Genomic DNA, 24,434 nt, shown 5'->3' with positions numbered 1-24,434 from the left:
CCCGAGGAAGAAAAGGAACGGGCCAGCGACTCTCCAAAGAGAATTCGGGAAGCCGAAGCCCAAAGGCTCGCTACACCGCCGATGGGCTCCTGCCAGACGTCAGCTGTGCCCGTAAGCTGGCAAGGAATTGCGCGCTCTGTCTGGATTTCGAGCAAAACGGTAACAAAACCGGGAAAGCGCTCGCGTGGGCGACGGCAGGGACGCGTCGGGGAGGCTCCGCGGGGGCTCGCGCTGCCCGGGCGATTGCCGTTTGCCTCACGCTGACCCTCGAAGGCGGCAGAAGAGCAGGGGACGGAGGCCGCCGGAGCAGCGCTCCTCCCGCTTTCTGCAAGCGGGTAACACGGGCTGGATTGTGCTAAACCCGGCCAAGGCGGGCTCCGGCCCCAGGGCTGCCGGCGCTGCCTTGGGAGGCTGCCCGCCACCCGTTGCCTTCCCGCAGCGACTCCGTGGCTCCGGTACCACCGTGCGGCGAAGGCAGGGAAGAGGCCAAACCCCGCCGGCGCGCCTCAGGCCCAGCTTACTGTTGGCAATGGGGAGGTATTCTTTGCAAAATAAATTAATTCAGATCCACGGAATTTTCCTTCCTCGATTTCGGCAGGGCTTGCCAGCGCGGGAGCCGATTTGATCGTGGTACGGCAGGGAAACCTGGGCATCTCGAACCAGTCCAGCAAAACCTTTTCACCGAACACCCACAGCACAGTAACAATCTCTGCCGTTATCTCCAGTAAGAAGGAAAGGACGAGAAAAAGTAATTAAATTGCCTCAGTTTCCAACCAGTGCTCAGGCTGGACTAGGAACCTCTGTCTATGTACGTTCAGCTCTTACACTGAGATAACGCTTATTTCCATCAACAATCAGCACAGAGGTACCACTTTATTAGAATAAAGGCACACAAAATCTCCTGTCTGGGCAATGCTAAAATAGTAACCGAGCGTAACTAGGTTAATAGTAACCTCACAGTAACTCCTCTCTCGCCTCCCGACTGCCGCGTACGCTCACCTCTGCGCAGCAGCAGCAACCAGCAAGCCCGAGAGCAGGGAAGAGCCGTCGCCTGGAGGGAAACTTGTTAAAAATCCAAAAGTAAACTCGGTGGGATAATTGAGTAAGATAAAATGAAATCCACTATCAAATCTGTTTAGAAGGGGAAACCTGGAAAGCTGGGGGTTTACGATCTGGTAGCAAACGCAAACTCTTCCTGCGGACGCTGCGGGGGAACCTCGCGCGCCCCAGCCACCCGCAGCCGCCGCGGGACCGTTCCTTCCACCTTCTCGCAGCACCTTCCCCAGGCCGGTTTCACGCACCCAAGACGACGAAATGTTCTTGTTTGGAGGTTTTAATGCATTTGAATAGATCGCACGTTTAGGAAGTTTTCCCTGATGTTTTCTGTTGCTGTTTGTTCTGTCGCGCCATAGATTTTCTGGCACCTTAAAAATTCCCTTTGCAAGGAGATGGTTAAAAACCCAAAAGATGATTGTCAAAATAGTTTAAAAAATCCCACCCAGTCTTTCACATCAGAAGTCTTCCCAACGTCAACTTACTAAAGCTCTGTATTAGTCGGTACGCCCTCCTCATTAGCCTCCATCAGGCTTTTCCCAGAAGCAGCTCCCCCGGACCGTCTCCTTCCCATCCCTCGCCATCGAGGACGGGTTCGCACTGTAAATTGTCAGTTTAACTGTAGCTCCATTTCATCTCTGCGAACTGCAGGATGAGGACCCATTCCTCAGAAATTATAGCCAGCAATATTAGTCCCTGGGTATGGCATTACCATATCTGGGATGATTTAGGGACAACGAAATCCCCGTGCCATCAAGCTGGGCGATTCTTCTGACGTAAATGATCCTGCAACTCAAGATTCGCTGCGTGCGCTCACCGAAGCTCGGTCCCTTTTCCTTCCTCGTTCCTTTCCATACCCACCCCTGGCGGGGCTCGGCTGCCGGGAGGAGCAAGCTGTCACTTTTTCCAAATATAACTGAGCTCTGCGAGCGCAAGATGAAAAATGCTGCGGGAGGGAATTATGCTGAAACTCAAGCCCGTTAATCCAAAGGCACTGCATGAGGAGGAGCGGGAGTTTGTCGTTCCTGGGGAGTCCTCCCTCCACGATCCGGTTCCCTTGCTCTTGGGGGTTTTTTAGCCCAATCCACTCTCACTCGAAAGTAAAATCCCGGTTAGGGTGAGGTGGTGCTGTAGGATTATGGTTAAGCGACCCACGGCCTGCAACGAGCTCACGTTAACTTCTGCCCGGCTCTAAGCGTCACGTAGCACGCTGCTTTGGGGAGTCCAGAGGCTTTGCTCCGTCACTGCTCGGCAATCCAAACCTTCTTAAGACCCCAGCAAATGTCTGAAGCATTAGGAAAAGAATCATCATCCCCAGGCTCTGCTGGAAGCCTGCCAAAGGTTTCAGCGCCGTTAAGAACTCGGCCATTCTTTGCAATCCTACCTATTAAGAGGCAAATAAATGATAACGGCAGCTTGTGTCTATTTCCCAGACAATTTGTGCTGAAATTAATAAACTGAGAAACAATTCAGTGGCATAGCCACGGATTTTACATGCGTTTAAACCAACAGGTACACAACTGCTCCTTCAAGGCCTGGTGAGGGACACGGAACTCATTTGCCTTTCAATTGCCAGCGGTGGCTCCAGACCCTGGACGCGGCTCTTCTCCTTCGCATCCGAGCGGCTGCAGCTCTGAGCAACAGACGCCCCGGCGCATTGCCTCAGCTCCGGGTTCGCTGCACGTCCCTCGTGCAAGGCAAGTTTGTCTGTAAGAGGACAGATAAAATGACAGTGGGACAGGCATCAGACAGCAGAATGAGAAAAATTATCATGCAAATTGACAGCGAATGTTGAGAATGGGGGTAACTAGCAGAAAGGCAAAAAGCTTTCGTGTCTTATTTTAAGTACCGGACACATCCAGCGTAGCCAGCGCTGCCCGAGAGCCTGGCACGGCTTTCGAGACACACAGCAACCGCTGAAGCGAAGCGATGGAGCCGTCCGGACGTTACCAGGACCCTTCCGAAACGGCGTTGCTGGTCCTCCAGACACCAACGTTTGAGAAGTATTGAAGGGCAGCGGACGGGACACGGAGGATGATGCCTTCCACAACAGAGACGAATTCCCGGCCGGGATACGGAGCAGAGCCAGCGCCGCCCAGCTCTGGCAGCGCCACTCGTCTCTGCGCCTAGGACTGGGATTTTCACCTCAGGTTAGTGCAACCCATGGCCTCTCCTAACCAGCAGCTGCGAGCGGGAACCGTTGTTCTGCCTTCCCAGGAGTGGTTTTAACGCTCAGATCTTCAGCTTGATTTAAAACAGGATGCTCTCTGTCTTTTAAGTTAGAAAACGATGCGCGTTACTGCACAGCACCGGTGCCCCTCAGCAGGAGATCACTGGGCGGTTTTTCGCGTCGGCCGCGTTTCCATCGGACGCTGGCGGTCTCCGGTTTCTGTAAGCTCAAACGAATGGGACAAAGCCCACGCTAACGCAAAGGCCGCCCGACGGGCCAGCTTTCTGAATGCACGGCGCCCGGCAGCACAAGGCGTGTTCCCGGCAGATACACAGAGACAATTTTCCGTGTAAAACGATTACAATTTAACAGAAAAAACTTACCTTTAGCTGAAGGCGTTCTGGCAGCTGGAGCAGCAGATTTGTGGCTATTCTAACCACCAGGCATGCATGCATTGCGGCACAGGGTTGCCCGCTCTTTAGCTTTTAATTTACAGAACTAATTAGTTGGATTTACTGTCTCTAGCATCCCTCACCCTCTATTTGCTTAAGCAGAAATAGATGAGCCCTGCGTGTCACGACAAGCCCAGGAGGCCAATAACTCCGGCACAAGGGCACGTCCAGTGGGAACACCGGAGAGGCAGCAAGAGGCTCGAACCTCGCAGCAGCCAACACCCGCGTCGCTTCGCGCAGAGACCCGCAGCACCCTCACGTAGGCGAGACGCAGATCATCCGAGGGGTTTGAACCTTCCCTAGCAACTCCCGCGCGCAGGGAGGAGAGCGGACGTTCCCATCAGCAAGCGGATTTCAGACCAGGATAAAGGGAAATACAGGAGTTTTGCAGCAAAAACGGAAGCACCAATACTTTCCAAAGCGTATTGCGGTGTCAGCACGAAGCAACGCCTGGCAAAGACATTAGGGCAGTCGATCCAGCGCATCCGAGACGTACGGAGGTTTGGGAGCTCACTGTAAGCAGCACGGCTGAGTAACGACAGAGAAACGTGGCAGTTACCACATAAAATAGTAATTTTCCTGCTCGGCTGGAGAAAACGTCCTGCGCAGTAACACACAGCACAGTGACGCTCAGCTCAGACTTCCAGGTATTGAAAAGATTAAGTAATAGTTAAGCAGCAAGTTCTTCAACAAAAAGAAACCCTGCGATGACACTTTATTAGCAGCGCTTCATTTTACGACTAGGGATGAAGAGACCTTCCGACCGCAGACGTTCGCAGCGAAGGGCAGCGTGTTCAGCTGGCGACCGGCCGGCGGCAACCCCTTCAAGCCCCGATTCGTTTGGAACTGCGCGTAACATAAGGCTGGACAAAAGCAAGGTAGGCTATTTTGAAATTTCTCGTTTTAAAACATTTAATTAAAATATCATTTCAGTGTAATGGTAATGACATCACTATCCCTGGGTGACACCCCAATTTCACCGTCCAGGGAGCGCCTACGGCGTCGCCCAGGCTGGGACCAAGGCTCGGCCCGTTCCACGGCCTCGCGGCTCATCTCCCTCCGGCACCCGAAAACCCGGAGCGGCTGGGAAGCGCGGGGCCTGCACCCGCCCCCGCCCCTCGCTCGGGGCTCGCGCTGCTCCCGCTCCCTGCAACGAGCTCTCTCCCGCAGCCACGGCAGAGCGAACCGGAGCGGCGCCCCGGGACCCCCGCAGCCCGTTGGCGTAAACCCGTGCCTCCCTGCTTTCCCTGGGCGCGGGGAACGGCCGGGACAGCGAACCACCTCTGCTCCCCGCGCCGGGGAGCCGCGGCCTTCCCGCAGCTGCATCCGACGGCTCGGTTGCTCAACGCCTGTCGCTGTTTTTGTTGGCCGTTTCTAAGCGGCTGCTCCCGGGTGGGGTACAGGCACTACGGAACGTTATGTTTCTTAGGTTCGCTGGGGCAAACAGGAGACGTACCGGCTCTGGTAACGCAGGAGGGAAAGGCAGTTCACGTTGGCACGCTTGTGACCGGCTGCTTTCCGCGTCTCTGGCCGTCCCACACCGCCGCGAGCGCTCCGGACGCAAACCTGGACGGGACGCTGCCCTGCTCCTTGTCCTTGGGTTCCCTCTGAAAACAGCGCGGGGCCAACCGGTCCCGAGCCGAAGGGAGAGCGGGCGCCGGGGTCCCGGGGGCCGAGCAGAGGTGGAAAAACATCCCGCGGCGAGAGCTGCTGAAGGAGACGCTGCCAGGTTCGGGCCGTCCGTCTGGCTCTGCTCTGCAGTGGAAGTAGCGACTATGAAAACGGTGCGTTTTGACCCAAGAAATCCCGGTTCCCGCTCCGTCACTGCCACAGCAAGGGCTGCCTTCGATTAGCAGAACCAACAATATTCGAGCTCCAGGGCAGAACCTGACACACAATCAGTTTTACGGAGCTAGTTCTGGTTTCGCTACCAAGAAAAGCTTACCAAAATTTATTTTTCTCCGCAGTGACGGCAAGACTGCTGTATTCTTCCCCTTTTTGTACAGTACTACTTTTTAGACAATAACAAAGACGATTTATCGCAGTAGATTCACTTCCATGCTCCATTTTGGGCCTCCCAGTAAGCCCAAAGTTTCAAAACATCCTGCAGCGACCCAGCTTTCGGGTAAGGAAATCTCGCTTTTTGCTGGTGAATTAAGTCTCAATTAATTATCTCAGTTAAGATGCTTAAAACGAATTCCTGGCCATTGGCAAAACACTGCCTGAAGACAAACCCAAACACGCGCACAGCAAGCGCCCTCCTGGCACTAACCACAGGAGAGACGGAACAAAGGCAAGAGGAATTAGGAAGGCGTTAAGAACAGTCCAAGCCAAACCGTATCCAGCTTTATTAAAGGTACTTTTCATAAACAATCATGGCAATTTAGGCAGGACATGGGCTACAATCGGCAACATTTTACAACAACTGTCAAACTCCCCTCCCTTCATGGACTACCAAAACGCAAAAGTTGCTATAAAACCGAAGAATCTTCATTTCATAGTCGTAGAGGGAAACGTTTAGAGTGAGGGTGGACGCTTTCACATTTAGCATGTTGTTTAACAACTCTTCACAAACCTACCCTGACTTTTAGAGGGAAGAAATTAAAACGCGGGTTTCTTAATCTGAAGATCCACAATATAAAAGAGGAATTACAGCTCCTTTTAGAGGCGTTCTACCCCAAACGAGACGCCAGACGTCAGGATCACCCGGCAGTGCGGTCAGAGTGAGCGGCGAGTCCCAAAATGCCGTTTTTGCCGCAGTTCGGAGTAGTTTGGAGCGACGGGCTCCAGGCAAGCAACGAGGACGCGAAAGGAAACACAGAGGGCATGACACACTGCGGTTTTGAAGTCGGCAACAGGCATCTTGGGAGCTTCGATGTTCACTCGGATGCACTCCACAGAACCTGGGAGACGTGCAGCATGAAGGAAGCCCTTCCTCCGCTACTCGGGAAGAGCCCTTCTTCCAAAAACTGGGGGACCGGGAAAACTTTTCTTATTAAAATTTAGGTTCTGAGAAATAGACTAAGTGACATTCGTCCCCACTGCCCCCCCTCAAAACACAACAACGAAGCGGTCTGTGTGCTAACAACATAGCTTAAAAAAAAAGTAAAACAAAATTCTGCATTGTTATAAAACTTGATAAAAAATAGTATTTCAAACTGTACAGTCACCAGAAGTACACAGTTATCAAAAATTCACACATTTTACTTGGCTTCACCAGCACCTTCGGCTTTCTGTGCCTAGAAGAAAAAGGGGAACCAGTCAATATACACCACGCGCTTGCACCAAACAACTGATAACGCGTTTTTCTGAACAGCCACTCTCGCAACAGAAAAGAGAAAAAAAAAAAATCTTATCTGGGCTGCACCACCCCGATTTCTAACACAACGAAGTCGCACACCTGAAGTACGGTAACAGACAACCTGAAGTTGCTTTATTACGCGTTTTCAGAACGAGGCAGAACAGTAACTTTCATGGGGCAACTTCAGCTGGCAAACAGACAGCTTTAACTCTTTTAGCGCCCGAGCGACACACCCCCACCCCTGCAGATGCGCTGGTAGCGTCATCAGCAACGGGCCTAAATAATCGAGCAATAATCCCTCTTCGTTAGCGCAAGCCTAGACCTGCCTATGTTCGATAGGGGAAAAAATAATTTGCTGACATGACGCAAGCTGCCAGAGCCGCTGCTGTACCTGGTCTGTTTTGGCATCTCCGTTTTCTGCAGGGTTGTTTCCCTCCTTGCCAGCATCAGCTTTCCCCTTCTTTCCCTTGGGCAACTTCTCGCTCTTCTGTAAATGCAAGATGACGCGCGCCATTACAATTACCAACATCCAGCCACCGAGCCGCAAGAATCCAAAACCAGAGTGGTAAAAACCAACACTGGATATTGGCCCGAAAAGAACGGAACACGCAAACGTCTGCGTGTTTAAGAGACCGACAGCAACTGCGAAGAGTCTCCACTTCGGTGTTTCCCATGCAAGTTTTGTAAAGTTCAAAGTTTTCAGCGCAACTTTACCGAAGCGACGATGCAGCTCGATTTCACCACTACACGCGCTGTTACCCAAAGCTTCACGAGTTACTACCAGACAAACCTAAACCTCCTAACCCGTTTACCTCTCAGGATTAGCACCGACACAACCGCTTACCTTTGGAGCTGCCTTTTTAGGTTTAGGCTCTGGCTTCGGAGGGGCCGGCTTCTGTAAGCGAGAAAAAACGTTTGTGTTATTCAAAGTACTTTAAGAGAAACATACTAGTTTTTTTACAATATTCAACCCAAATATTTTAGTTCTAGGAAAGCAAATCAAAACATTTGAAACCAAAGCACTTACTTGATTTGTCAATTATCCTACCACTCCCATAACACCGCACAACGGGGCAGCGCGTTAAGCCAGTAACTTTCGTTCGCCTGAACAACGCGGCTCTCCAGAATACCTACAGCTCTCGCGCAGAGACGGTAGGTAACGCGCAAGCTTAAAAGCGTGAAGTGTTGGGACATCTCTGCTCAACAAGAGAATACTCACAGCAGATAACCTCGCCGATCTCCGTTGTGGCTATTTAAAAAGAAAAATGATTGAATTTAACGTGATGCAATACGAACTCTCATAAGCGAGTCTCATTTCAAAGCAGTAAAATCCCAGAACTAATGTTTAAGCTTTTAGGTCACTTTTTCCCCCGTCCTCAAGAAACGTGAGGCTATCCCGTCGGAAATCACTACGGACAGCTGAGAGCAGTCAAGTTTCATGGTTAAACGACAGGGAATACTTTGAAAAGTCAGAATTAAGACCACCCCCCACCCCAGTTCTTTATTTTGATGAAGTTAAACCTCATTCTCCAACATCAGCACTTTATGATCCAACTTTCTCAGAATATCGAGCTTCTCACCTCATCCTTAACTTTGGCCTTATCGCCCTTGGTATCTCCTTCGGCCTAGGAGGTGAAACACAAGTCGCGCCAAGTTGAGGGGCGGCGCGCTCAGCCCCCGCGCCCGCACCAGCCGTTATTTCCACCCGCCACCGCAAAGGGAGCGCTTCCCGCGGGGCGCCCGGCCCCCACCGCGCCCCGGGGCTCCCCCCACCTGCCCGGGCCGCCGGCAGCGCCCCGGAGGCCGCCGCGGGGCGGGGAGGGGCCGGGCCGGCAGCCGCTCCGCCGCGGGTCCCCGGGCCGGGGGGAAGCCCCGCACCGACCGCCCCCGCCCCGGGGGGCGGCGCTGCCCCTTCAGGGAGGCCCCGCTCCCGCTCCCGCCCCCGCGGGGCGGCGGTTTTGGCGGCAAAGCAGCGCGGCCGCTTCCCGCCCTTTCCCGCCCCACCGGCGCTCCCCTCCCCCCCCCCCGCCCCGACCTCCCGCCAAAACCAACCGGATCGGACCGGCGCCGCTCGGCGCGCGCCCTTCCCCTCCCTCCCCTCCCCCCCGCGGCCGTTAGCCCCCACGCGCGCGGCCGGTAACGGTCTCCGCGCCGCCCCGCCCCCACCCCCGCGCCCGTTGGGGCCTCGCGCGCCACCTCGCAACCGTTACCGCCCCGAAGGGGGGGGGGGGGGGGGGGGAGCGCGTAGTCCCGCCCCCCCTCCACGGGCGCGGGCGGCGGGGGGGGGCGCGGGAAGGTAGGCCCCTGCGGCGGAGGGGCGCGGCGGGGCGGCCCGCTCCCCCGGCCCGCCGCCGCCACGTACCTTTCTCTTCGGCATGGCTCCGTGCGGGCGCGTTGTGTGTGCGTGTGTGTGTGTGCGTGTGTGTGCGGAGAGCGGCGCTCGGCTGGGCGGCGTGAGGGGGCGGAGGGAGAAGGCGGAGGAAGGGGGGGTGGGGGAGCCGGGCGCGCTCGGTCCGGGGCGGCGGCGAGAAGCGGGGGAAGGGGGTGAGGGGAAGGGGGGACGGAGGGAGCGGAGCGGCGGCGCGGGCGGCGGGCGGCGCGGCGGGGCGGCCTCCCGGCTGCCTGGGCTGGCTCCCGACCCCACTAATTTGAATCGGGTGTTTATAAAGTTTTATATAGAGCCGGACGCGGCCCAACCGGTTCCAGCCGGATCCCCACCGCCCCGCCTGCCCATTGGCCCGCCGGGGTCACGTGGGGTGGGGCCAGGCGGGGAGGGAGTGGATTGGGGGGGGGCACGGAGGAGGTGGCGCGCGCGCAGCTGGGCCTCGCGCCCCCCTCCCTCCCCGCCCGCCGCCTTCCCGCGCGCCGCCGCGCGCCTGCCCGCAGAGCTCCGCGGGCGGGAAACACCGGGGGGGGGGGGGGGGGGGGCGGGCAAAAAAAAGGGGGAAAAGGAGAAAAGCGGCAGCGCAGAGGGCGGCGGGGCCTGCCCGGCTGCGGGGCCCGCGGCCCGGGAGGGGGGAGCGCCCGCCGCGGGGAGCGGCTGCGCGGGGCAGCGCGCAGGTGAGCGGAGCTGTTCCTTCAGCACCAGGCGCGGCGGGCGGGGGGCGGCGGAGCACCCCCTCCCCCGGAGAGCTGCGGCCCGAGAGCAGGCAGGGCTGAAGGAAAAGACAAAAAAAATACATCAAAATGCAAGAAAACGACACCCAAACGATTCACAGAGGTTGCACTAAGCGGCTGGTAAAGTTGGGCTCCTTCCAGCGGGGGCCATTTCTCACACCTGGGCGCAGGCCCAGCCCGCCTGCCACAGCCCAAGTACAAGCTGTACGCTTCGTCGTGCCTCAAACTTCCCACCCTTTAACGGAACCTCATCCAGAAAACCCACCCCAAGCACCACGCTTCCCCCCTTCCCTCCCGGGCAACGCCTCGGGCTTTTTCAGACCTCGAATGCCAGAAAAGCGCCTTTTTCCAGTCATGCTGATTTTTCACATCTTCACCATCAAAACATAAATGAGGGAAGTTTAGAGCCTGTAGCTCCGTTTCCACAACTGCCACAAAGATCCGCGGGAAAGAGGCGCTCCCAAAAGTCGGAGTTTGCCTGTATAACTCATGCCCAGCCTCTAACGAAGCAAGGCTCACAGGGAAAACTGGTCTCTTACTAGAATAACTGATGCTGGTGGAGTAAACAAGCCGTCGGGTAACACAAGCCTTTTTCCACTGCTTGAAGAGCTTTTTCTCCTCCCCTACTACAGCAACAGCTTTTTTATAAATGGGATTGAAACTTTCCCTTCAAGCCGTTTGTAAACCAGATCCTTCAATTGCCACACCTGCAACAGCACTACTGCTTTGTGGAAAGCCACCCCTGTAGCTTTGGTCACCTGTATCATCATAACTAACTGAAAACCTTTTCTTTTTTTTAAGGCAAAAATACATTCTCGGGTAGAAGACAGTCTCCCCATCAGCCTGGCAAAGCAGACTGGAGAGTGCTCCATCTCATGGAGAGTAAACTATTTCCACAGACAGCTTCCTGAAATGTGAAGACAGAGAAAATAAAATACAGCAAAAGAAGTTTAAAATCGCCAGCTCCCACCACCACGGCATGCTTTTATCCAAGCTACTGTTTGCTACTTACGCGGGAGGAGGTGGGTGCCCGGAGCTTCGTGTGGCCAAGCCTGGGGCTGTCAGCAAATCGCTCCCACTAGACTGCAAAAAGAACACAGCCTTCAAATCGCTTCCAGTCTAACAGGAATCAGATGAGGAGTCTGCCACAGGTTAAACAATATTACATCAGACCTGGATGCCAACTTCATCACACCTTAGAATAAGCAGCTCTGCGTACTTTGAAATGTTCGGCTTATTTTTTAAATAAGTTTGGTACGAGTAAGCTTTATTCACGATTTGACAATGGAGTTATCCTCTTCACAATCACATTCAAAGTGCTGAGTTTGCAGCACTTACAAGTCTTCTAAATCTGCATTTTCTAGTTTTCACCTGGAGGTAAAAAGGAACACTTTAAAAACAGCAACAGCTGGCACTGCTGCACCTGTATGTGCATCCGAAACAAAAATCAAGACATTTTCTGTTATTTTGACCATGAGGACGGAAACCAGGAGAAATTAGAGACGGAAACAATCTTGGAAATTAGCTAGTCCATCTCCCTGCCAATGGAAAACTGAGAACAAACACCACTCCACAGCTGCTCCGGCCACTCCCATTAAAGTCAGCTGAACAGCCCTTCTAAACCATTTTGGCTGGGGTCAGCGGTTGGTTTTGGCTACTGTATTCCTGAACCAAGCCCACCCTCGTTCCCAGGAAGCAGGATGTGAAGTCATAGCTCCAGAGGGGTCTCAGAGGCCTTTGGCATGCTGTACCCATCACCTGGTTTTAGCTGACAACCTTTCCTTTTTAAGCCATGAAGTTAATTCCCAACCGACCCTTTTGCCTTGCCTGCTCGGAGCCTCTTTCCTATGCACGGTCAGACTGTTCCAACGTCAGCGTTTGGGTTTTTCCCACACGGGCTGCTCAGGAGGGATCACAAGACCTGAGGAAGCTCTGGAGTACCTTTTTTTTCTTTACAGCAAGGCTGACAACACCTCGCTTTAGCTCTTTGGAAGCCAAGAGCAGACACATCAAAACCAGCAGAGCAAGGTGGGGAAGAGACAAGATGCTGTCAGGAAGGAGGCAGTGGGGAATGTCTCTGCCACTGCTTGGCACAGGGCTCCCTTCTACACCAGGAACGATCCTCTCCCTACGGAAAGCAAGGCTCCCCTTATGGGACAGCAGAGGAAATCTCAACAGAAGATTCACTACTGCGAAGCCATGGAAAGAATTCAAGTCCAGGCTGACTTAGCAGGACTGAATTGGTTTACCTCGGCCAATTCACGAGGAGTCAAACAGAACCGGAGGCTCGTTTTAGTTAACTTCTCACCAAATCAGTCAGGCCTGTAAACTACCAAGCAGCGGAGATACGGCGGGGTGCGTGTATTCTCCAACACCAGGGGCAGGGAGATGAGAGAGGGCGGCATTACCTTTCTCGGCAGCCTTGACAGAGCTAGAGAGGTTCACAGTTCTCTGTCCCTGCCCTCGGACAGGGCCAGCGGGGACACAGAGCCCTAGAGCAGCCCTGCATCCCCCCTGCAGAACCACACCGAGCGAACTCCTCTGGGCAGCAGCTGTTCCCTCTAACACGGTTAAAAACTGTCTTCCCAAGAACAACCCAGCCCCACTGTCACGCAGACACCATACACAATCTTTCAAAGAAGTCCACTCTCTTGTGCTCTAGTGCCTGTAGGAAGCCCTGGATTCTCTCTTCCCGCATGGCGGTGCATTTCTGCAACAGTGTCCGTCGGCGCCGTGAGTCTCCGTGGGACGCAAACCCCTCCTGCTGCAGCTTCTTTGTCACGTAAGCCTGATCCCTTTCCATCTGTTGTCGCCTCCTTTCCTCCATGTAGGAGTCTCTGGCCTTCTAGAGTGAAAAGCAGCAGAGCGTTAGCACTTTGCCAGGCCTTTCAGCTCATCGCTGGTACAGATGCAAGGCAGCACAGGTTACGGAAGAAACAGACTCTGCCTGGCCATCAATCTGCAGGTTAAATGAAGGGTGGCTCTGTATACGCCTCCTCCGCTTTGAGGCAGCCTGCTTGATTGGTTATAAAACACACAGGGATATCCTTCTGGGCCTTCTCCCCAAGACACAACTCCGCTCACAGCGTTAACTCCTAGTTAAAATAGGTAAAGGTCATGGCAGATTGTGGAAGAGCCCTCAGATATCGGAATCAGAGAGGAACAGCGTACAAGAGGACTTTCAAACCGCGGAGGCACGCACAAGCTGTCCTCACCAGTGTCATCACAGAAACTTTGATCCTATTCACGTGGCAGCCGAAAGGTTTTAGGGGATTCAGAACAATGATTGATGGGGCAATTCTTTGAGCTGATGATCACGTATTGAGCTAAACAGCTTCAGTAAAAAAGCGCGAGTGGGCTCAGCATTCCCAAATGCCTGTGATCTAATAACGTACTGGCTCGAGACACAGCAGGGTGGGCAGGAGACAGGTAAAGGCAGTGGCTACCCTTGCCTACCCTTCACGCATTTGAATCACTTTCAGATTTCTTCTTATTGCACATATCCTAGCCTGCAGCCTCCAACAGCAAAAACACATCCGCAGGCAGGAATATTAAGCTTTCGTTTTTAAAAAAGAGTAAAACTGGTCACTGTGACATAACCTGACACACACACACTTAGGGACTGCTGGCCTTTCAAACGAGCAAGAAGAAATAATAATTATTCTAACAAGAGCCTGACTCACTCTTCACCACGCTCTCCCCGTGCCCAAGTCAGCAGTCTGTGCTCTGGCACTGTAAATGAGCTGCTGTTGTGCTGGGAATGAGAGTAGAAACACCCCTAGCTACGGAAAGCCCCCTGATCGATAGCACTCCACTGCTGTAGCTCCGCTTATCTGAAACGCGGAGATCATCAGCCTGTTCAGCCCCCCAACAAGTTTCCTCTTCACGCAGACGGGGAGCTGCCATTAGTTGTATTAATGGATTGCTGGTAGGAAAAGGGCAGACTTGGGGCAGAAACAGGAATAAAAGAGGTTAAGGACGTGGAGAATTTGGATGCTCCCAGACTGACTGGACCTGATTAAATTCACCCATAACCACGACTGTCTATAATCTCTGACAACTCTCAGAGGTGAGCAAGGTCCCTGAAGGTAGAAGAGGGCAATATAATGCCTGTCTTTAAAAACAGAGGGCGCAAATAGTTAAGGAACGGACGCACTCAGCAACCAGCTATGGTGGAGGTAAGAGCCACCACACTGAGTTCTTCCTCCTGCCAGTTACTGCTGCCTCTGTGCTACAAGCTGCTGCCCCCCAGATTTCCCCATCAAGAGCTCCAGCTCCCAGACTTGTTTTGCTTAAAAACAGCCAGATTACTAAGTCACTACTAAGTTGGCCAGATTTATCTGAACCAGGTCAGGGAGAGCTCACAACAACAAATCTAAGAGGAGAGGAACAACGACAACAGGAACCATCTCTTCAGTAGGCACATCTGGATCCACCAGAAAGAGGACACTTGTCCACAGGCTCACAGCTCAGGCAGCCTCACTTCAGCTCCCAGAAAGGAAACTCTAAACCCTCATTACAACCCTAGAAACAACAGCGGAGTTCGAGGAAGAGCATGCAAATTCTCCCTGCTCATTCCCGAGTGAACTCAGCAGTCTTTGCTTCAGCCACGGATGAAGGGGTTTGAGTTACACTGGCTGACTGTGCCCTGCAGCAGATCAGGAGCGCTTACTTGTTCCGTCCTGTCGGCTGAGGAGTGGGGACAGATACTCGTTGCTCGTTCACCAGCTGGAGGTAACAGAGCCAGCGGTGACTTCACATACTTTAGATATTCCCGAAAGCAGAGGAGTGTGTCCGCACGCTAAGATGTTGTAACAAGCCACGTGGGTACAGGAGAAGCAGCGCATCTGGCATTCGCTGCTACTGAAACCAGAGCTTAACTAACAGCACTAAATGAACAGTTCCTCTGTTCCCACTTGCGCGCTCTCACCTGATCTCCAGCGCGTTGCTGTGCAGACAACATGCTGTGTGGAGCTTTCCGTCCCCCTAAGGCTCCCTTACCTGTAGGGCACTGTAGTTCATCTGGAAGCGAAGGATAGCCTCACACAAGTTCCAAAAGGAATATTCTGGCCACAAGACTGACTGAAACACCAGGCATGAATGGGATGTCTGCAGAAAGCAAGATCACCAACAATTTAATCATCTAGTGAGGGAAAAGTCATCAAGATGCAGCTCTGTTGGTCAAACTATGCCCTTTTCCCCACAAAGATTTTACCGAGGCTGTGTCATCAGAGTCTACTTAAAATGAAATAAATACCAGCCAGGAGAGTTTGAAATTGCACAATGTAGAGTCTTCCTAATTTGTTTTTAATGCCGGGACACTAGTCATCCATTCCTGTAAGAATACCAGCAGAATTCCTTCTAATGCTGTGCTGGCCTTCACAGAGGTATTTTTAATAGCTTAAGCATCACAGACTTATAACAAAACTAAAATAGCAACACTGGCCTACCAAAGGCCAAGTTAAGGGAATAACAGATGAACTGAGGATCAGGACATGACATTTAAGCCATTCATCAAATGACATCTCGTGATATTCCTTGCTGCCCACTCATGGCATTTAAAGTGCTTAATGAATCTACGAGTTGTGGTGCACTGAAGATATCGTAGCGCTGAAAGATGCAAGCTTTCAAGTTAAAACCTATTTTTGCCATCAAGCCCCTCAAAGTTTCAGGTAAGTGGGTTTCTATGACCATTACTACAAAATCTAACACTTAAGAAGGACTCTGCTGACTCTTAAAATTGTAATCATATATAAAATCTTAGTGTCCATTCTATAAAAAAAAACCCAAAACACCACCATAAGGACATTTTCCTTGACACCAGGCAATCATCGTGAATAGCACAATGTCCTACTTTGGGGCTGTCAGGACACACGCGATTGCTAGCGAAGGGAAATCTGCAGTAAGGCTCTGGTGTGTGAGCTGGCAGAGCGGGAGCACAAGCACACGCTCTCCTCTGCTGCAATCCACGGCAGAGGCGAGGGGCATCACGCCCGCCAGACTCACAGAGCGCTGGCTTCCTCGGGAATGCTCCGCCAGTTACAAGCTCGCTCTCCGAGGCGCCTCGGCCAGGACTACCACCAAGAGGAGCAGGCAAAATGTTAGTTTGCAGCATCGACACCCATCCAGGGCATACGCGTGCCCAAAAATGCAGGGAGGAGAGGGAGATGCCTTGGTAGGCAACCGCAGCTCAGGCCAGACACCGTCTGTGAACGTGCCAATGGAATAAGTTGGAATGGGAACACTTGATGTGGTTGCTTACAGGCAATTGGGTTTTGGCTCCAAATTGTGCATGTAAAACAAATGGTTAGCTTTAAGTAAAGCAGCTCGACTCAGCTGTTCTCCTGCAAAGCCTGGGTTACAAACAAGTCAATACTGCCTAGCACAGGAGAGGGAGAAACGGAAGCAGCTTTGGATACGGTAACTGGGAAGACACGAACTTTGTGTGTTAAGAATTTACTGTGTTTTAGCTTAGCAGCCTACTCATGCTGATTTGACTTTGCCATCCTTAGGACCCGTCTTGCAGGGTCTTGTTTCATTATGAAAGTCAAATAAACTTCTGAAACTGTGACAGGTCAGGGATGTACGTTACATGTACGTTATAGGGTTACGCCTCCAATGCCCACAGCTGACATGTGACAAACACCTCTCCCAGGAATCTCGAAATCCTTCCTGGGATTTCCTCATCCCGGGAAACATATTGCCAGGTTAAATTAATCAAAGCCAGGAATTTACCAATCAAATGAGGAATTACCTAAATGCGAGGAGGAGCAAAAGGATGAGCAATTCATGATTTCCTTGAGTGCTGTCAGCTAGGCTAATTTGTGATTTCTTAAGGGTTTTCAGAAGGATACAATTTCAGACTTGTGCTGCAAGGGATTTCAGGCAATCCCAGAACAGCAAGAAACAGATTCCGCAGAGGTGCCCCAGCACTCAGTCCATCCAAGAAGCTACCTAACCCCTGGCAGAGAGAGTTTAAGAGCCCTCATGTCAGCTCACGCCTGGAGTCAGTAGAACGCTCTCCGATGCAAAGATGGAATATTTCAAGAAGAAAACAAAGACTTTACCTGCCAGAGCAAGAAATCACTCAACCGAACCTCTCCAGAGGTTCGAATCAGGAGATCTGGGTCAGGGGAGTTGTTGGTGTACAGACACTTATCAAGCAACGATTCAGACACGTCACTAAGGAAGACAGATGCATCTTATTAAGATCACTTTCCTGACCTGAGGGAGGTGGCACTACTAAATCACAATTACTAGAGCATTTTTTTTATAAACACAGGACTGCAGATTAAAACTGGGTGGTGGAGCTGTACCACAGCCAGTCATCAACTTGCTTCTGACAGACACTGCTGCCTGCGCCACAGGCGATTCCAAATGCTTTTTCAGCCCCCAGAGCATCCCCCCCCGTGCTCTTTGAAACTTAATACAGTGGTGGAACCAGACTGTGAGGACTTCCATCTGGAGCAGAGTGCCGAGTGCTAGCTACTCCATCTCCTCCAGGGTGGAGGAACAGTTTTCATGATTCATCTGTTGTTTGACCTCATAGCTAAGACTGCCAGCCAAGCAGCCAATTGTTGTGGCATAAAATCTGCCTTCACATTTAAGCTAACTTAAGACACAGACCTAATTTCTCTTCTGTCTTGGTTGTGTATCTATCACCATGGTAGCTGAAATAATAAAAACCAAACATTGCATAGTAACTTTAAGTCACTTGTTCCAGTCATACTGGTTTAATGAGATCTATTTAAAAGCCACTTGGCTTCTGAGAGGTTATTAATAAAGTGTAGGAGGTAAGACCAGGCAGTCTTCATCTACGAAGCCACACACAGAAAGACAAGAGTTACCTGGGTTCGAGCAGTCCTTGTTCCACCCCCCACGCCATCTCCCTGACCGCATTGCTGATTTCGTGTCTCGATGTATATGCAAAGCAGACATTTAGAAAGCATCTGAAAAGAGGAGAAATATGTGAAAGACTAACCTAAGGAAGGTACAGCAGATGACAGAGAGAAGAATATCTACAACAGTTATGTGTGCTTGTAGGAGAAAGGGAAAAAAATAAAAGGTGTATCAAATCTGCCAAGTCTCAGCCTCAGGCAGAAGAGGGAGGCGTGAGGTATCAGCTATTTTAAACTGCGTTACTTACTTGTTGTAGTTCCTAGTTGCCAGCACAGCTTGGGCAATCAGCTCCTGAATATCCAAGGGCAGAAGTGGCAGGTCCCCGAGGACACGGATACACACACCGTGCTTCTTCAAGCTCTCCCTACACCCAACAAGGAGAGTGAGGACTACAGAAAACAGATTGGTCCCTACTGCACAAGGGCCACGTTTGCCTTGCGTAACATCCACCAAATGAAAACGGCATGTAGCAGGCATAGCTTCAGCAAAACTGATAATGAGAAAAAGGCAAAACGACCAAATGTTTTTCAGGTGTTGACACCTGGCTTAGATTGGATCATCCCAAACCGTTCCGTAAGGGGAAACTGATCATTCCCCATACGAGTTCCTGAGGTACAGACATAACCAAAGGACTAGAAGATGATCCCAGGTTAGGCATTCCTACCTGAAGTTATAAAAATCCATATGGAAAACTTAGAATACGACCATAGACTCCAGCCACCTATAACTAATCAAAAATTAAGATGACTAATGGTGACCCACAGAGTAGCACAACTACTTTCTGGTGTAAGGAAAGAGTAATGTATGAGGGTGGGACGGGGGCGGTGGAACGAACGTCAGAGGAGACAGGAAACCATCCATGCCTGCTACAGCATTATTCTGAGCAGACAGGACACCCCGTGGGATGTTACCGGTTCCTGCTGCTGTCTGTCTGCTGGTACCAACTCCCTGACGAAGGGCCACATTGGCTGTGAACCACGGAAATGGCCCCTTCGAATCATGGTGTACTGCAGCGCTCAGATAGCCCTGATCCTCCCAACCTGTACTAGCGCACTCATGCCATCCTCTCCCTCCCGTTCTCCCAGCTGCGCCCCCTCACTGCCTTTCAAATTTACTTCAACCAGGTAAGCACCCCTTCCACGCACCGCTCGTCGCACCAGTTCAGTGTAGGGAAACAAACACATCCACTGAGCAACAAGGCACTGTCACACCACTCCCTGCTCACTCAGATCTGCACTCGTTCCATCTACACGCAGTAGGTGAAGTGGTTCTCCATCTCCAACAAGTGACTTAACACACCACGTGCCTGTACGTAGAAGTCGCAAGTTACCGAGCTAAACTCTGATCTGCCAAGAATTCTATGACAGAATTTAAGACAAGGCTTTGATGCTTCAAGAAAACAAGGTGTCTAGCACTCTCATGCTAAGCAGGAATTTCTAACTGTGCTGTGCTCATCTGAAAGCTGCCGTATTCCGACTGTTTGGATGGGATTGTTGCGGAGTAAGCCACAGACACAAATCTGGCGTGCTTGGGGATTGTGCGTGCTCAGGAGCTGTACATCCCACCCAGGCAGGAAGAGCCCCTCAACACAAATCTCTAGCTGGAGGTGGAGAACGGCTTCCTTCATTTAATCAATTTTCCCAACTTGTAACATCCCTGTAAACGCCTCTGAATCACGTTCTGCTTTAGTTCCACCCTGTGGGATACAGACATGAGAGGATTCTTACTGTTCTTCCAGTAGGCGGCTAAATTTCTGTCTTGCCAGATCCATTAGTCCATCCACCTCCTCCTTGGAGCGTTTAAAGTTCTCAATACTAAAGGCATAAACGGTGACCTCCCGAATGCCCAGATTTAAGCACCACCGTAGCGTCTGCGAGACGATAAAATATAAGGGAAAACAGAAGTCAGATAAACAGACTCAATCAGACAGGTCAGCAAGACCCAGCTTCTCCACGGCGAACACCTTCCTGTCATTGCCCACTATGCTACGGCTGGATCAAAAGAAACAGCCATCAAGAGCTGACAATGAAACCCACTTGATGAGAATTTCAGATTCGTCTTAAAGAACAGGAGGAAAATATCACTACCCAAGGATGTGAATCCACAACAGATATGGCACTAATCCAGCCAGGGAAAGCACTTCTTGTAGATGACATTGTAAATTATATAATACCGTACCCTTCAAAACATTTTCAAAGAAATTCAACTTGCTGCACAGAACTAAAAGCTTCAAGACCTGCAAGGCAGATATTTTTATCTAGTGTAAAACGGAGGGGAAAAAAACAGTTTATTAGAATGACTCTGCAAGACAACAGGAAGAGAGAGAGAGGAGCTGAAGCTGGGAACCTTGATGACTAACGTCAGCTCCAAGCTGTGCCTGGCTCCAGCGGAGAAAAGGAACACAACGCTCCAGCCGAGCGGTGAACAAGTCAGCCGGTGAACACGGCTCAGACTTTCAACACACAACCAAAAGGCAGCAAACATCCTTCCCACCTGTGCCAGCTTATCAAAGCCTTGCGAATGCCCCTGCTGTCTCTCCACGTGGCACTTTTGGGCATAACGGCGATTGCCATCCATGATGAAGGCAACATGCTTGGGCATTGGACCTGCCTAGAAAACAAGGAGAAACACAAGAGACCAGGAAGCGAACAGCCAAGCTGGCGTCTTGCATTGCAGAGTTTAGTCCCGCTGCTCCTGGCGGCGCCGCCTGTTTGTAGGAGCGCAGGGTGTATCTCCCAGCTCCACGTCCGGAGCTGGAAACAGCAAGATGCTAATTACCTCTTTGCTATCCCCAGCTGAGGCTCTCTAAAAAGCATGTCCGCAGTGACAGTTGCCTCAACTGAAAAGCGCCTTTGCCCTCCCCATTTCTGTCGCATGACAGAGACCTGCAGTACTCGGGAGAGAGAGCAGCACTGCCACAGCTACCACTGCAGCCACGGGCGAGGGTGCACGCAGTTTTGTGCTGCTGTAATTGTACGTATTTTTTATTTGAGAGTTCAAGGGCATTTTCATAGACACAATTAACTTAAAGAGAAAAGAAAAAAAGTCACGAGACTTTCCCCCAGTTAAGAGGAGTATTCCTTTCCACTGACCTCACTGGGTCTGCACAGATCCTTCTGCGAGAAGGACAGCATCACCAGTCTCGAGACTCTGCTGAGCAAGGACAGAATTTTCCTGGAACTGGCGAGTTATTATTCTACTCACAAACAACTCAGATTCATTTCTTCGACTCATAATCCGACCATCTTGCTTCCCTCCCTCCTCCCATGCCCTGCCTTCCTCAGCAAGGACACAAACCATGGAAGCCTGGGAGTGTAAGCTCATTATTGGCAAGCACTGCCTACAGCCCTGCTCATTTGCAAGACTAAGCTTTAAGTAATTTTCCATCCTGAAATGCTGTTTAGGGATGTACATCCAGTGCCAGCGCTAATATGTACCCTTGCCAGCAACGCCGTACTTTAGAGCGGAGCGGCCAGAGACAGTTCCGCTCCGAACCCCGATGACCCTGCCAATTCTTTACCGCAGGTAACCAAATCCATTCCTTACCTTAATGATGTTGGCACAAAATCTCTCTAGGAGGGTCAGCTCGCCTTCTCTGATCCACGACATGTCTTACCGAGAGCTCCTTTTTCAATGGGAAGACAAAAGTAAAGGGGTTAGAGGTACAGAAGATTCTGTCTGAGCCCAAAGCAATGCTACAAACCATCGCCTTGGAAAAATAAGCTTTGACGCCCTTTTTATCATCTGCGCAAGTACTTTGATAAGCAGACAACGGGGGAGCTCAGAAATGAGCTCTGGATTTTTCCAGCTGTCTGTCACGACAGTGGATTCTGCACTAGCTGGTAGCAAGAATAAAACCTTACTGCGTCTTCCAGCCAGACTAGCTGGTGAGTTAGTACAGAGCCACAACTTGGGCTACCACCAGGCGAGTCACCGGGCGGCAGCAGCGCAAACCAACCTTCAATGGTTTTGCGTTGGAGTTCTTGGAGACCCTTCAAATGGAGCAAGCACCTACATCACCCGCTACCCTGCACTAGTGTCCCCGCTGACGTTTCTTTTCATGAGCAGAGAACTTTAGCCTCTGAAGCTGTAAAAATCTTGGGTTTTTTACCACATTATCTGCACATCAAATACGAACATCTGGTTTGAGCTAACAAGATACAAGAGTTTGCTGAACTTCGACGTTAATCTTCAGCTCTCTCAGCCAGGAACCCTGTCAGACACGGGCGAAGCAGCTATGAAGAGAGAGCTGCAGGGGCAACAGTCCAGGTCCCACCACCCGGTACTCATCCAGGGACCGAAGCAGATTCACGTTACGCTGACTACACTAATTTTCCGTATCGGCCTCCTCCCTCGGGAAGGGACGTCTCGCCACAGATGCGGCCACAAAACATGAAGGCAAGGAACTGCTGAACCTCGGGCTCTGCTACTGAAGCTCTAGATGCTCCCCTTGAAGAGCTCAGGCTGAGAACGCCTCCTCTTCCAACACCACCGCTGGCTGCTCACAGCAATCCATCTTTTACACGCGGTTTCACGCAGTCACCTTAAAAAGTGACCCTCACCGAGAAACCCCTTGTCTGCAAGCCCGGGGCAGGGCCCCAGGGCCGTGACCCGCTCCGGCCCAGCCGGGTGGGCGCAGCCCGGCGGCCCTCGGCCGCTCTCCCCCCGGGAGGCAGCTCTCCCTGCCGACCGCCTGCGGACGCGGAGGAGAAGGGGAAGGGCACCGGGCGCCCCCGGGTGAGGCAGGCCCTCGGCAGGCCCTCCGCAGACCTCCCCGCCAGGCACGGCGGAGCCGGGGAGCCGACGGCGGGGACGGGGCGTCCCTCGGGGCTCCCCCGGCCCCGTGAGGGGAGCGACGCGGCGGAAGGAGCCCCCCCACCCCGCGGGCCGCCCGTTACCTGTCCCGGCGGCGCCGCCTCAGCCCCCGCGGAGGGTGACGTGCGCTTCCGCCTGCGTCACCCGCCTGCGTCACCCGCCGGCGCCCGGGGCGGGGAGCGCGCGCAGGCGCAGGGGGGCGGGGCTCGTGCGCGTGCGCGGCGGTGGGAGAGGCCGTTAGGGGATGGAGCCCCGCCGCTGCCAGGGCCGCCCCTCGGCCGCGTCCCCAGGCACCGCACCCACCGGCCTTTAAACACGGCGGGGGGCTCAGCCCCTGCCCTGGGCAGCCCGGGCCGGCGCCTGGCAGCCCCTCGGGTGAAGGAGCTGCTCCCAGCGCCCAACCCAAACCCGCCCTGGCGCAGCCGGAGCCCGTTCCTGGGGAGCAGAGACCGACCCCCCCGGCTCCAGCCTCCTTTCAGGCCGCTGCAGAGAGCGATGAGGGCTCCCCTCAGCCTCCTCTTCTCCAGGCTGAGCCCCCCCAGCTCCCCCAGCCGCTCCTCCCCAGCCTTGTGCTCCAGCCCCTGCCCCAGCCTCGCTGCCCTGCTCTGGCCACGCTCCGGCCCCTCCATGGCCGCCTTGGGGTGCGGGGCCCAGCGCTGAGCACAGCATTCGAGGGGCGGCCTCACCAGTGCCCAGCGCAGGGGCACCATCACCTCCCTGCTCCTGCTGGCCACACCGGTCCTGACACAAGCCAGGGTGCCACTGGCCCTCTTGGCCACCTGGGCACCCTGCTGGCTCATGTCCAGCGGCTGTCGACCAGCACCCCCAGGCCCTTTCCCGCCGGGCAGCTCCCAGCCGCTCCTCCCCACGCCTGCAGCGGTGCCTGGGGTTGCTGTGCCCCCAGGGCAGGACCCGGCCCTGAGCCTTGCTGAATCTCATACAATGGTCAGCTTGGTTTTGAGGCAGCCTGGCAGGGCCGGGGCGGTTACGGGGGGCTGACAGGGCTGGGGCAGAGTTGGGGTGGCCTGGTGCAACCGGGGCGTTCACGGGTCGCTGCAAGCTGACGGTGGGGCTGGGTCGGTTGTGGGGGGCAGCGAGGGTAGGTGGGGTGTGGGGAGAGGCGGCTGCAGGCTGGTAGCGAGGCCAGGGGGGTTTGGGGGGCTGGAAGCTGGCAGCACGGCCAGGCTGGTTGTTGGCTGCAAGTCGAGGCAGCCGTGGGGTGCCCCAGTTCCCAGCACTCCCTGCCCCTCTGCCCAGGCAGCACCCGTTTTGGGTCTGGGCTTCTCAGCCCCAGGGGAGGAAAAGAAAAAGAGTAACCGCACACAGAACATCACCAGCAGCCATTGCCCATGGTCTTTATTTTTTTTTTTTCCAGAAAAGAAAAAAACACATTTTACATAGTTGGTACAAAAACAAATTTAAAAAAAAAAATGAAAGGAGGGGGAAGAACCTGCAGCAACAGGAACTGGGGCTCTCGCTGCAGGGACTCCCGCAGGAAACCTCTTTGGAAAGCGCAGCCCGGGGTAAGCCCTGAGCCACGCACAGCCACCCCGGTTACTCCCTCCCTCCCACCCACTTCATAAAAAGTCAAGAGTTTGACACAAACAAGCTTTGGTTGCTAGCAGTA

The 24,434-nt window shown here is 53.1% G+C and overlaps 2 protein-coding genes across 7 annotated transcripts; both read right to left on the bottom strand.

The window, feature by feature from the left end:
* Nucleotides 1-5,981: 5,981 nt before the first annotated feature.
* Nucleotides 5,982-9,824, bottom strand: HMGN2 (high mobility group nucleosomal binding domain 2). Of its 2 annotated transcripts, XM_082329634.1 has the most exons (6): nucleotides 9,339-9,824; nucleotides 8,557-8,601; nucleotides 8,196-8,225; nucleotides 7,821-7,871; nucleotides 7,368-7,463; nucleotides 5,982-6,914 (listed from the first exon to the last, which is right to left on the bottom strand). In XM_082329634.1, the coding sequence occupies exons 1-6, from the start codon at nucleotides 9,351-9,353 to the stop codon at nucleotides 6,879-6,881; spliced, it is 273 nt and encodes a 90-aa protein (XP_082185760.1). In that variant the 5' UTR covers nucleotides 9,354-9,824; the 3' UTR covers nucleotides 5,982-6,878. The 2 variants fall into 2 exon arrangements, with proteins under 2 accessions (XP_082185760.1, XP_082185761.1); XM_082329635.1 differs by lacking the exon at nucleotides 8,557-8,601.
* Nucleotides 9,825-10,003: 179 nt separating this feature from the next.
* DHDDS (dehydrodolichyl diphosphate synthase subunit) lies at nucleotides 10,004-22,966 on the bottom strand. Of its 5 annotated transcripts, none has more exons than XR_014230115.1 (10): nucleotides 22,891-22,966; nucleotides 21,539-21,617; nucleotides 20,486-20,602; nucleotides 19,720-19,862; nucleotides 18,240-18,356; nucleotides 17,941-18,042; nucleotides 17,161-17,275; nucleotides 15,095-15,202; nucleotides 11,106-12,938; nucleotides 10,004-11,000 (listed from the first exon to the last, which is right to left on the bottom strand). XR_014230115.1 is itself a non-coding variant. In XM_082329619.1 (9 exons), the coding sequence occupies exons 2-9, from the start codon at nucleotides 21,599-21,601 to the stop codon at nucleotides 12,702-12,704; spliced, it is 1,002 nt and encodes a 333-aa protein (XP_082185745.1). In that variant the 5' UTR covers nucleotides 21,602-21,617; nucleotides 22,891-22,966; the 3' UTR covers nucleotides 10,004-12,701. The 5 variants fall into 5 exon arrangements, 3 of the variants coding, with proteins under 3 accessions (XP_082185745.1, XP_082185747.1, XP_082185746.1); XR_014230116.1 differs by having other exon boundaries at nucleotides 10,004-11,464; nucleotides 11,921-12,938; XM_082329619.1 differs by having other exon boundaries at nucleotides 10,004-12,938.
* Nucleotides 22,967-24,434: the final 1,468 nt, after the last annotated feature.

The sequence above is a fragment of the Platalea leucorodia genome (genome assembly GCF_965183815.1).
Source record: "Platalea leucorodia genome assembly, chromosome: 18".
Lineage (NCBI taxonomy): Eukaryota > Metazoa > Chordata > Aves > Pelecaniformes > Threskiornithidae > Platalea > Platalea leucorodia.
Note: the sequence above shows the minus strand (reverse complement) of the source record. Positions and strands in the feature narration are given on the sequence as shown.